The sequence below is a fragment of the Rattus norvegicus genome, chromosome 4 (genome assembly GCF_036323735.1).
Source record: "Rattus norvegicus strain BN/NHsdMcwi chromosome 4, GRCr8, whole genome shotgun sequence".
Taxonomy (NCBI): Eukaryota; Metazoa; Chordata; class Mammalia; order Rodentia; family Muridae; genus Rattus; species Rattus norvegicus.
The window spans coordinates 11,698,027-11,710,801 of NC_086022.1; the positions used below are offsets into that span (position 1 = coordinate 11,698,027).

The 12,775-nt window shown below is 53.6% G+C and overlaps 1 protein-coding gene across 2 annotated transcripts in view; it reads right to left on the reverse strand.

The window, feature by feature from the left end:
* Nos3 (nitric oxide synthase 3) overlaps window positions 1-8,578 on the reverse strand; it is a 20,517-nt gene extending 11,939 nt beyond the window's left edge. The window contains exons 1-13 of one of the 2 annotated variants that reach the window (XM_006235872.3): window positions 8,361-8,578; window positions 6,127-6,229; window positions 5,637-5,785; window positions 5,354-5,516; window positions 4,197-4,288; window positions 3,976-4,117; window positions 3,130-3,269; window positions 2,839-3,013; window positions 1,945-2,046; window positions 1,209-1,403; window positions 1,024-1,097; window positions 725-869; window positions 264-368 (exon numbers count right to left, since the gene is read on the reverse strand). In XM_006235872.3, the coding sequence (XP_006235934.1) occupies window positions 264-368; window positions 725-869; window positions 1,024-1,097; window positions 1,209-1,403; window positions 1,945-2,046; window positions 2,839-3,013; window positions 3,130-3,269; window positions 3,976-4,117; window positions 4,197-4,288; window positions 5,354-5,516; window positions 5,637-5,785; window positions 6,127-6,229; window positions 8,361-8,374 (1,599 nt within the window). In that variant the 5' untranslated portion in view covers window positions 8,375-8,578. 2 annotated transcript variants of the gene reach the window in all.
* Between the last annotated feature and the right edge of the window lie 4,197 nt (window positions 8,579-12,775).

The following is a 12,775-nucleotide window of genomic DNA, read 5'->3' on the forward strand; positions in this document are numbered from 1 at the left end:
GTGTGTGTGAGTGTGTGTGTGTAAGTGTGTGTGAGAGTGTGTGTGAGTGTGTGTGAGAGTGTGTGAGTGTGTGAGAGTATGAGTGAGTGTGAGTGTGTGTGAGTGTGTGTGAGAGTGTGAGTGAGTGTGTGAGTGTGAGTGTGTGAGTGTGAGTGAGTGTGAGTGTGTGTGAGTGTATGTGTGTGTGAGTGTGGCTTGCATCCGCCTGTCTAGCTGGTCCTGTTTTGAATCTTTTCTCAGTCTCCCACTCCTGAAAGCCTTACCTCTCCATTCTCCGGGGGATCCCCATTGCCAAATGTGCTGGTCACCACCAATACCAAGGCCTCATGCTCTAGGGATACCACATCGTATTCATCCATGCACAGGACCTGCGGTGAGAAGATGGGTGTTGACGCTTGTCTTCCTCTGTCCTCACTTAGGCAAGACATGGCCTGACTGCACCCTGAGTCCTTGTAGATTGTAGCTTTCTTCGTGAACCCTGACTTTTGTTTTTTCTGAGACAGGGTCCTATGCAGTCGAAGTCAGCTTTGAACTCTTTATGTAACCAAGGATGACCGTTGGTCCTCTTGACTCTACTGCCCAACTGTTGGCATCTCAGGGATGTGCCACATACTGGACTTGAAATGAGCCCTTACTTTTAGCCCTTTTGTCCCCAGGCACCTCTGACAAGGTAGACAGACTCTCTACTCTTCCCAGCCAGCTGCCTCTCAGGCTTCAGTCCTACCCGGGGGTCAAACGCCTTCCGAAAGAGCCTCCCCAGCTGCTGTGCGTAGCTCTGGGCGCGGCCAGTCTCAGAGCCATACAGGATAGTCGCCTTCACACGCTTCGCCATCACCGTGCCCATGAGTGAGGCAGAGATCTTCACTGCACTGCAAGCAAGGGTGGGGTAAGGGCATCCCAGGTGCACAGAGGCCAGACCTCCCAGGTAGAGGCCCAGACCTCATGACTTCAAAGACTTGGGATACCACTATAGGGGTTGCTCCCCTAGAGTATGGGGAAGGGACACAGCCCCAGGGTACCCACTTGGCTACTTCCTTAAAAGTCTTCTTCCTGGTGATGCCTGTGCCTTTTGCTGCACTTCCTTTCCAGGGGTCAGGCTGCAAAAAAGTGACAGGTGGGGGAGGGGAGGAGCATGGAAGAAAAGTTAGCAGCTCCTGTGGGCTGCCCAGAGCTGTGCTAGGTGGGCAGGAGCCATTTGGGTTGGGTACCTGGTAGCGGAAGGCAGGGGACAGGAAATAGTTGACCATCTCTTGATGGAAGACAGGGGTGAGGCTGCCTGAGATGGGGGGCACGATCCAGGCCCAGTCAGCAGGGCAGCCCCCTCTGGCCTTCTGCTCATTTTCCAAGTGCTTCATGAAGGAGGCTGTGGCGGCATGGTGGTCCACAATGGTCACTTTGGCCAGCTGCGGTGGGGGTAGAAGAGTCTGGTCTCAGAAGTGCTGTATAGATCCCAGCCTATTCTGTGCCTTGGGTGACTGCAAATGACATATTCTGTGTCCTCTCATAGTCATGCTCCAAGCTGGGTGGGTGAGAGCAGCTCTGATTTATCATCTGTGTGCCGTGCTCCCAGCGCTGGTGCTGAGATAGAACCCGGAGCTTCACGCTTACCACTGAACCACATTCTCAAGTCCTTTCTTAACTCTTTTAGACTCCATGAAGGTATTCACTGGGCACCTCAAACCACACCCTACCACACACGCATTGTATTATGACGCTCCTGTACCCAGCATATTTTCTACCTAGCATTAGAGAGTCCAGATGCCAGTGGGTCTCACAGTATGCCCTGGGACCAGTTACTGAGCAAGGTTTCTCGCAGGAACTTAGGTAACATACTGTAGCCCACAGAACCAGTGCCTGTGTATCCAGAGTTGCAGACACGGCGTGCCCCATGACACAGCTCTGCTCAGGTCTGTATTCCCTAACCCCACAGCTGGGCCTGTGTACCTGGTAACTGTACAGCACAGCCACGTTAATTTCCACTGCTGCCTTGTCTTTCCACAGTGATGAGGTTGTCCGGGTGTCTAGATCCATGCAGACAGCCACATCCTGGGTCAAGTTGAACAGAAGCAGCAGGGAGTGGAGAGAAGGAGGGGGTGAGAGGCATACGGGGTTGGGTCAGTGCTTTGCCCAGAAAGATACTATGGAACAGAGCTGGAAAGTTCCTCCTCAGCCCTGGCCTTCACTTCTCATCTCTGAAGTGGAGTGTAAACCTTATCTGAGATAGGGTCTCCTTTTAGCCAGGCATGGTGGTTCAAGGCTTTAACTCTAGCACTTGGGATGCCAAGGCAGGAAGGTTACCATGAGTTCAGGGCCAGCCTAGCAACACACACACACACACACACACACACACACACACACACATACACACACACACACACAGAGAGACATGCACACAGGTTTATACACACACACATTCTTACACATATGCACACACATGCATGCACATACTCATATGCACACACACATTCATACACACATGTGCACACATGTACACACACATATATGCAGGCACACATGTTTATGCAGACATGCACACACATATATATTCATACATATATATGAGCACACATGTGTTCACACACATTTATACACACATGCACATACATGTCCACACACATACACATGCATGAGTGCACACACACTTGCACACACACTCCTTTGGGAATCTGATGAAATCTATCCTTCACAAACTTCCTCACTTATCGTCCCTCCTTCCCACCTTTGTGGCTCCGGAGCTCACGCACACCCTTGGACCTGACACTTTCCTATGGCCAGCACTCTGGGTGGGCGTGGGGGTGGCATACAGCTTCATGTCCCCTTTTCTCAGCATTCCCTCACCTCAAGTATGTTGTATCGGTGAGGGTCACACAGGTCCCTCATGCCAATCTCTGAACTCATGTACCAGCCGCTGAAAGGGGCAGCCGGAAACTCCAGGCCCCCGATTTCTAGCAGCATATTGGACACAGCTGGGAGGGCATACCAGCGCAGGCCAAGGGCAGCAAACCACTCTAGCCTAGGGGTAGGAACTTTATTAGCTTCTATGTAGAATTGGCAGGTGCCCCACCCCCAACAGTCCCTCCTCAAAGGGCTTCCGGTAGCCTCATCCCACCCTCAGCCTTTCATGCTCACGTGGGGTGCTCCAGAGGCACCTCGAGGACCAGCTCTGGGGGCAGAGTGAAGAGTTCTGGGGGCTCATCGGGAGCCTGGAGTAGCAGGGGCAGCACATCAAAGCGGCCATTTCCTGGGGTCCAGCCATGTTGAATACAGAGCTGTGGAAAGCAGGCAGAGGTAGGGTCAAGGACTGTGACTGCTGACCTCACTAGGAATCCTCACCATTAACTATTCCCTACTCTTTACCTCAGGGACTCCTCAGTGGCTGGGTCTTTATACCCCCTGGAGGACCCCGTTCTTGTCGTCAAGTCTAGCCTAGAACTCCTGACCCTCTTGCTTGGACCTCTCATGTCAGGGATTATAGGAGTGTGCCACCGTGCCTGACTTTCATCTCAAGGAAGGCCCCCTTTTCTGCTCACTGACTTCTCTGCATTCCCACGCAGTGTTCCCTGGCTTCCCTATCTGTCCTTGGAAGCCTTGGTTCCCATTTGTGATGGCTACTCTATGTTGTCCACTTGACACACCCGGGAAGACATCACCAGATTGACTTGTGGTCATGTCTATGGAAGATTTTTATCGATTACTGATTGATGGAGGGGCCCAGCCCACTGTGGGCAGTACTATCCCTGGATAGCTGGGCATGAGCTATGTACACAGCAGGTGAAGTAGCAGGGGCAGCACAGTCAACAGCATCCTTTTCCGTCCTCCAGGTTCCTGCCTGCAGGTTTCTGTTTTCAGTTCCTGCCCTGACTTCCTTCAGTCATGGAGGAAGCTATGAGTTGATAGAGGAAAGAAACCCTTTCCTCCCTGAATTACTTTTGGTCAGTATGTCATCACAGCACTAGAAAGCAAATAGTACACCACCTCAGTGATCTCCACGTTGGCAGGGTCCCCTCGCACAGAGCCGTCCTGCTGCCTATAGCCCGCGTAGCGCACCAGCTGGCTGTTCCAGATCCGGAAGTCTCCCCGGCCAGCGTAGCGCTGGGGGAACACCGTGATGGCTGAACTGACACGGGGAATGGAACTGGTTAGAGACCCTTTACTGCTGCCTGGGGTGGGCTTGGCCCTGGGGTGGGGTCACTCACCGAAGATTGCCTCGGTTTGTTGCATACTTAATGTGGTTACAGATGTAGGTGAACATTTCCTGTGCTGTCCTGCAGTCCCGAGCATCAAATACCTAGGTCCGAGGAGGACCGGCCGAGGTTGTAGGAAAAAAAGAGATGAGGTTTTGACCATCAGCTCTAGAGGACATGCTGGCATGGGGCTTGCTGGGGAGGAGGCGGGGTCTGGTGGAGCTACCACCCACTGTCCATGTGCCCAGTGCTCAACATTCATGCCCTACAGACCCTCTTCTGTCTAACAGCCTTGTTTGCCCAGCACAGCCTGATTTTCCCAGGTCCCATCTCCCCATTCCCCTCAACGCCAACTTGAAAACCAGCACGGAGTGGCACCCGCTTACTGCAGGCGATCCCCGGGGAAGAGTCCTAGTTGGTGTGTGTGGGGGGGAATTGGTACTGAGTGCTTGTGCCAAGCCAGGCCAGCATCCAGCTCCCTTGAGCCAGATGATGGGAATAGAAAGAGATGGCCGCATTAGACAGCTTCCGGGACCCTGCCAGCAGCATCCTGACACTAGGAGAAGGCTGGGAAGTTCTATCCTGCCTGAGGGAGAAGGGAATTTGTGACAGGGTAGGGAATGGCAGTGGTGACCAGTGGCCAAGGGAAGGGCACAGCAGTAATTGGAGCGTATTTTGGAAGCTTGATAGGTTCAAAGTTAAACTAAAGCTTTGAACCAAGGTAATGGGTTCAGTTCCCCTGTAGAACCTTGGCTTCTGTCAGTGCTGAGGCTGTTCCAATAACCCAGGCTGCTTCTGCGGTATGCACTAGCATGAAGGAGAGTGTGGAACCGAGGCCCCCCCCCCCGGAACCTCAGAGGAAGTGGGTATGAGGCGAAGACCTGGCAGGAGACCTTGTTTCTCCAGATACCATTTCTTTGCCTCTCTGTCAGCTGTCCTCATGTACTCAGGGGTGTGTGTGGGGCTTGATCACCGCGCGCCAGCCAATAGGCTGAGGATTATCCCGGAGAGCCAAGGCAGGAGCTGGTCTCCTTAAGGTTTGTCTCTAAAGGCAATGTAGGACAAAGATCCTTCCAGTGCCGAACATCCGCCCCCAGGGAAGCCTCAGGAGCTTCCTGGATTCTCTTCTCCCGGTTCAGTCCCATTACCTATGCGCCAGCTGGTTATACCTGCAGTTTCCCCCACTGGATCCGCCCCACACAGCGGGGAGCGTTGCGCCAGGCCTGTTTGGCCCCAAACACCAGCTCACTCTCCCGGAGCTGGTAGGTGCCCGTGGCCACCACCTCAGCTTCCACTTCCTGAAGCCGCTGCTCATGAGCCTGGGAACCACTCCTGGGGAGAGGAGAGGGCCACAAGCCTTGGCGTCAGGATGGTGAAAGGGCTGGGGAATGAGGTGATCTGAAGGCTCCTCCACTCAGGGTGAGGGTGTTGGGAGGAGCAGGGGAGACCCACCTTTTGATCGAGTTATAGTACTGATTGATGAAGTCCCGGGCTTGACCCAATAGCTGCTCAGTGGGTGAAGGGCCCTGGGTGGGCCGGCTCTGTAACTTCCTTGGAAATACCAGGGATCCCAAGCAGCGTCTTGGGGTACAGGGCCCATCCTGAGCCAGAAGAGAGAACACAAAGGCCCGGATCATCAGAGCGAGCAGTGGTTAGCCAGGGCAGAGGGAGGCAGGCTCGGGGAAAACATGGGCTCAGACTAGCGGTGAGAGTGGACACCGGACGAGGTCTGGTTGCTTAAGGCTTGGGACTCCGGGTCAAAGGCTTGCCGAAATCCTTGCAATGTCCCTTGACCCTACAGTCCTTCCTGCTTTTCACTACTCTCTGTAGACAAGGGCCAAATATAAACAAAGTGGAGTTTCTTGGTTTGGGCCCTGATCTGGGACCAGGCCTCTACCAACCCCATCCCAGCCCTAGCCACATGGGTAGGGCCTGTTCTTACCTGCTGAGCCTGTGCACTGAGGGTATCGTAGGTGATGCTGCCCACTTCCCAGTTCTTTACTCGAGGAAACTTGGGTCCGTCTGGGGGCCGGGTTAACGGGGGGCTGTTGTGGGCCAGGGATGCATAGGGTCATGGGAGAGAAGTTTGTCTCCTTTAGGCTGCCCCATCGTAGTTGAAGGGCAGCACTGTAAACCCAGAGTCATCGCCCACCATCTGCTTCCTGATGCTTTCTGTCAGCTCTCACAACAGCCTTAGGAGGCAGGCAGTACCTTCTGTGCCCCCACTTATGAAGGCCTCAAGTGGTGGACAAATGGTGCATCCAGCAAGAGAGTGTGCAAGACAGTGGAAGCCATGCTTTGAGCTACTGTCTTGTTTCCCAGGACTCTGCCACCCCTGACCACACTCTCTAGGCTTGGAGTGCTGGCCCAGACTGGTCCTTACTCCCTGCATAGAGCCTATTTTGTGTCTTTTACATCTGAGGTTCTTTTAGGTTGAATGTGTTTCCTAGCTTTACAAATCGGAAGTTTAGATCTTTTTTTTTTTTTTTTTTTTTGGTTCTTTTTTTTTTTTTCAGAGCTGGGGACCGAGCCCAGGGCCTTGTGCTTCCTAGGCAAGCACTCTACCACTGAGCTAAATCCCCAACCCTGGAAGTTTAGATCTTAGTGAAGAAGAATTGAGAAGCTGGTGATAGAGTGGAGAGGGGGAAGATTCCTCTAGCCACTGACTGACTCTAGCAGACTGACTACTGGGGTCTAGTGGGTACCTTTGTTATTTAAAATAAAAAAGTGCACAGAGTGAGTGAGTGAGGGAGAGGGATGAGAGGGAGAGGGGGAAAGAGAGGGAGAGGGAGGGGGGAAAGGGAGGGGGAAAGGGAGGGGGAGAAGGATGAGAGGGAGAGGGGGAAGGAGAGGGAGAGGGAGGGGAAAGGGAGGGGGAGAAGGAGAGGGAAAGGGAGGAGAGGGAGAGGGGGAAGGAGAGGGAGAGGGAGAGGGGGAAGGAGAGGGAGAAGGGGAGAGGGAGGTGAAGAGGGAGAGGGGGAGGGGAGGGGGAGAGGGGGAGAGGGAGAGAGAGGAAAGCACTAGCTCTTTGGCCTCCTTGCTTGGTCTGGGTTCTCACCTCAGGATGCCCTTACTTTACCTGAGATGGCGCCTGAGGTCCCCAGCAGAGCAGGTGCTTGTGCCATGCTCATGGCTGTTTGGTTTTCTGAACCAGGAGTGAAATAACCTCTGGTCTCAAGCTGTGTATAGCAACGGTTGGCTAGAATCCTCCTGCCTCCCCCTCAACTGCTGGGATTATGGTCATATGTCACCACGCTGGCTCCTAAGCCCCATTCTTCGTGTTACCCCATCTTAAGGGTCGTTTTGGCGCCTGGAAACGGAGTAGGCACTGGCTGTACTGTAGGGGCCTGGGCAGAGGGAAGCCCCCTGCATGGATTCCTCTGCTCTGATTTTGCCCCCACTCACACCCCTCTTGACAGCAGCCCTAGTGTGAAGGGAAGCTTGAGGCCTTATCACTTCCTCCCAGAAACGCCTGCCTGCACAGGAGGAAGGGAGGGACTTGGGGCCCTGCTGTCCCTGAGCCGCAGCAATGGACCCTCAGGCTTGGCAGGAGCCCCTTGGCCTGACATCCCACTGGAATTTTTTATTTTCTTCTCTTCAAGGACCTACCTCAGGCCCAGGGACGAGTGTTTTGAGGGCTGGGACTGCAGGTCTGTTTGTAGTTCAGGGTGGTGAGGAGGGAGTCCTTAAGCAGGAAATGGACCTAGCAGCTTTGCCTTAGCCCCCACCCCAAGAGTTTGGATCTCAGGCCCCAGCTCTCTCCTGCTCTATGAAACCCCACACCTAGGGTGCCCCTCCCCTGTCCCCATCTTCTCCAGGTAAGGCGCCATTACTACTGTTTGTAAAGTCTTCCTATGAACTAGAAACTTACAGACCCAAGAGGTGAGTGCTACTGAGTCCACGTTTTACCCACACAGAGGCTCAGGTCAAGTAACTTGTTTGAGGTTGAACAGTTCTTGACAAGGAGCAGCACTGAAACCCTGGCCCAGTTCTGTAGCAGGGCCTCTTGTTTCCTCTTACCTAGTACCTGATGGCCTTGCTCTGGCCTCTCTCAGCCATGCAGCCTCGTTCTGGTCTGTTCACTAGGAGGTTTTGGCACCAGTAGCCTGGTCCTCCTGGCTCTTCTCAGCACTAGACCTCAGTCCTCCATACCACCCCTTTAATCACAGCTCTTACCTGCTCACAGCCATGTGCCCCTCACCTGTGGTCTGGTGCTGGTCGGGTTGGGGACGGGGGTACTGGTGCCTGGCTAGGCTCTGGTGCCGGTGAGGCTGGGCCCTGCTTGCCGCATAGCCCTAGGCCCAGCCCGAGCCCTAGGCCACAGGGTGGCCCAGGCTCCTGGCCCACACTCTTCAAGTTGCCCATGCCAGCTCACCTCCACTCTGCTGACTGCTCAACAAGAGTCCTGGCCTTTTCCTTAGGAAGCAGGGAGGGGGTAGTGGGAGGGGGCTCTCAGATGCTGGCCCTCGCCCCGCCCCTGTCCCACACACAATGGGACAGGAACAAGGCCGGCAGGGAGGCTCTAAAACCTCGGCTTCATGCCCACTGACCCAGAGGGTGGGGGGCCGGACGCCTGGGTTCCGCCATGAGGGCTAGAGCTGATAAGTGAGAACCCAGGTGTCCATTAGAGGGCTACTGCAGGGCGGGAAAGATGCTTTGGTGGTGTTGGGCCACAGTAGGAGGGCCTTGTGCACTGGGCCAGTACCAGAGCAATGGAATATCATATTCCTGTGACCACAGAGATCTCTAGGTTAATCCTGGACCCCTTGCTCTCTTCTATCTCAGAGTCCTTTGGAAGCTTGGGGACACAGGTTCAGCAAGGATGCAGTGACATTTTGTCCTTTTGCCTGGTATTAGGGCATTTTCCCATTCTCATCTCAATTTCCTGAAACCCCCACACCCCATGACTCAAGTGGGGGGATACAAAGGGGCAGGAAGCTGCCATCCAAGGCCTCCACCTCCAATCCTGTCAAATGACGCATGTTTCCCTGGGGCAGCAGGTCAGTGGACCTAGCCACCAGGGCAGAGGCAGATGGCCTACAGGGGAGAGTTTGGGGGTGGGGGAGTGGACACTGAGTGTGGGCTAGGCAAAACTACAATTCCCAGAATGCAGGGAGATACATACCAGCACATTTTGGGCACCTTAGGCAGACATGCATGTTGGAGTTTGTAGTTCTATACTACCTACATCTGATAGAAAGCTAGGAGCTAGGTATTTGGGTGTACAGGAGTGGGAGTTTGAGACCTCAGAGGCCCAAGAAAGAAACTATAAGGAAAAACAAACAAAACAAAACCCCCAGAAACTTAAGAGACAGGGAGAGGCAAGACTGGGAGAGGCAGACAGGCAGACAAACAAACATGTGGATTTGTGTTGGCTGGACTCTTGAGAAGCAGGGGAGGATAAGATTGGGGTGGGCCTGGGTGGGGGGCTGGCAGGAATAGCCGGACAGAATGGGCTGTGCTGATCTTTGGGGTCACTAAGAAGGTGGGGTCCACTAGTTTGAGGCAGGGCAGGTAGAGGTGAAGGGGCCTCACAAATAGGGGGAAGCCGGCCCTTGGATGTGAGTGCTCTGGGCTCCCTGGATGACTGGTGGGGGCTGGGAACAGACAGTCAGCAGGTGACTCCTACACTAGTTTTCTTTCAGGCCTTGAGACCCCTGCCTGTACCTACTGACTTGCACTGTCAGAGAGGCAGGAGACGGGATCTAGCCCCTACTGCTGGATATTTCATCTTCACAGAACCTTGGATAGACTAGCTCTGCCTGGCTATTAAGTCCAGCTAAAACTTGACTCTGACAACCAAGGACTCTTTCTGTGAAGGGAACTGTGACTGGTCTCAGTGTCAAGATTCTCACCAGAATCATACACTGACACCTCTGGGTGCACCCCTGGCCTTAGCCTTGATGTAGGTCTTCCAACCCCCAGGTCTCCCCACCACATCTTTCCTACTGCTGCAAGGTTCTTCTCAAGGTCTCCCTTATACTTTGTCTTCACTTGGAACCTTTAGATAAAGTTTGGGAGGGCCAAGGCCGCTCTAACATGCTGGCCTATCCGTTCTTCCCAGTTTATTGCTCTCAAGACAAATTGGTTTTCTCAAACACTCCCAGGTTTTTGTGCCTCCAGGTCTTGTCCCTCATCGTCGATTTTCCTCTCAGACCAGAGAAAATCTTCCCAACTCTTCCTGGGCCAACCATGGCCTCAGAGATGCCATCCCATGTCTCTTAGAGAGCAGGTACCTCTTGCTGCAGGGAAGGTGGCTGACGTATTGCCTGTGGAATCTGCCTGGTGTTCAGTCCAAGGCTCGGTGTTTCCCCAGAAGCTTTGGACAGAAGCCTGGGAAGGTATGTGGATTTGTTCTGGGTTCCCTGATGGGCAGGCTGAGCTGCTCTGGACTCATGGTATCTGAGACCTTGTCAACTTCCCTGACTTTCCTACATGTTAGGCTTGTATCTTGTTCTAGATCCTTTCTCTGCCTCTGTTGCTTCTTTTCCTGGTCTCTCAGGTATTGCAGTAATTCTCTTAAACTTTTAGCGCCCTGCCATCTGCTTCCTAGAAATCCTGACCATTACACAGCCACGGGGGAGGGAGGGGGGCTTTGCCTTCTGTGGTGTCTCTCATATGCTCCATGGGGTTCTTTGTTAGCCTGACCCAGGCCTTGGGAACACCTCTTTCCTTGGAATTGTAAATTTTGTTTGTTTGCTTATATTTCATGTGTAAGAGTGTCTGCACATATATATTTGTGCACCCCATATGTGCTTACCTAGAGGAAGCTAGAGGAGTGCCTTGAGTCATCTAGATCTGGCTGTGAGCTACTATGTAGGTGCTGAGAACTGATCCTTGGTCCTCTGTAACAAGCACTTTAAACTACCGAGCCACCTCTCCAGCCCTCAGCTTGTGGACTCTAGGAAGCTCGCTCTGTGTGAGAGTCCCTTCTGTTCCTTGGGATCCTGGCTGGATTTGGACCCCCTCTGCAGAATAAGTCCTTCTGATTTCAGTTTTGCTGCAAACGTGTGTAGCCACCAGGCACCCAGGGCTGTGTTTGGAAGCCAAGGGGAGAAGCTCTCAGGATCGGTGGCATGGCAGGGGTAGCATGGCTGGGTGAAGGGGCAGGTTTAAGAGGGAGAGCTTTTCAGCCACAAGAATAGATGTGGTGTAAATAGTTTCTGTTTGGGGCAGACATACCGGGATGGGGAAAAAGAAAAATACATCCCCCAAAAGTCAGAGGCTGGACCCGATTCTCCCATCCCTAGGGTGAGGCTTGTCCCTCTCTCCCTGGCTATTGTCTGCCATTTGCCTGCAGCCCTGTGGTACCTAATGCTGCTTATCTGGGCAACTCTATCGTATTTACTTAGTACACGCACTTTAAGGAGTATTATCTGAAGATTTTCAAGGTTTTAGGGGTGCGTTTCCTTGAAAGGAAACTCCAGATTTAAGCTGTAGGGTCTCAGATTGGATGGGGCGCTCCCGGTGAGCCAGCCCCTCCATCCCTGTTGGTGGCAGTGGTGGGGGGAAGGTTGACTTCCATCATCATTGGTCCTGGAAGACAGGGCGAGGCCTTCATGGATGGGCCCTTCCTGGGAGGGCAAGGTCTCTGGCCTCCTGTAGTTCCTGGCCCCCTCCCCGCCCCAGACTCCAATCTTGCATTTTAGCTTGGATCAGATGTTTGTGCGAGTCTGGGAGGGGAGTGGTTGCTCTGATCTTGGGGTGTCTATGTTGGGAAAAGAAGGCCCCAGGTCTAGGGTGTGTGTGTAGAGGGGCTCTAGGGGGTAAGGAGGATGGTGGGTGGCAGGAGCAGAAGGCTCTGACTACTTCTAGCCCAACCCCAAGTTGTTCAGTGTGAGCTGGAAGTGCCCCACCCTCCCCACTATGAGCAACTTCCTTCCTGCTTGCTGGCAAGGACTGGGTGGGGAGCAGAGGGAAAAGGAGGGAAGGGAGGAGGGTCGGCCAGCCTGAAGGCCTCTCTCATACTCAGGATATAACTCACGCTGTGTGTGGTGGGGGGAAGTCTGCTCTGCTTTGAGATTTCACGGTGGGGCTGGGCGGTCAGGACGACTTTGGGGTAAGAGCCAAGGAGATGCAGGTGCTGATTGCAGGCAAGGAAGGGGTTTTTGCTGGTTTGAAAAGGGCCGCGTTGTTGGCCTTGGGCGCCCTCTAGCTGCCTTTGCGATTCCTGAGATAGCCACATGAGGGAAGCAGAGAGCCAAAGAGAAATAATCTGTGCCTGTAAAATTTGGGGTTGGACTTCAAACAGCCAGTGACAGACCAGACAACTGCCTTGGGTCTCTGATTTAATGGTGTGTCCACAATGGCCTTCTGAAATGACTCACTTGGCCAAAGCTCCTTCTGGTGATTCTTGTCTGTAGCCCATTCTCAGAGGAAAGGAGCAAGGGTTCCTCTGAGGATAAATCTCTCCCTGCCCTCCTTCTTGCACAAACCCTTACAGAGCCTGGTAAGCCAGGAGCACGGGGAGTCATGTATATGCCACAGCTAGGAGCGTGGAGCATCAGACACCATGACTCCTGTAAGGGAAGGCAGTTTCTGCAGCCCAGGGAGCCAGGGAATAGACCCTCAGAACTATCCCTATCCTACTA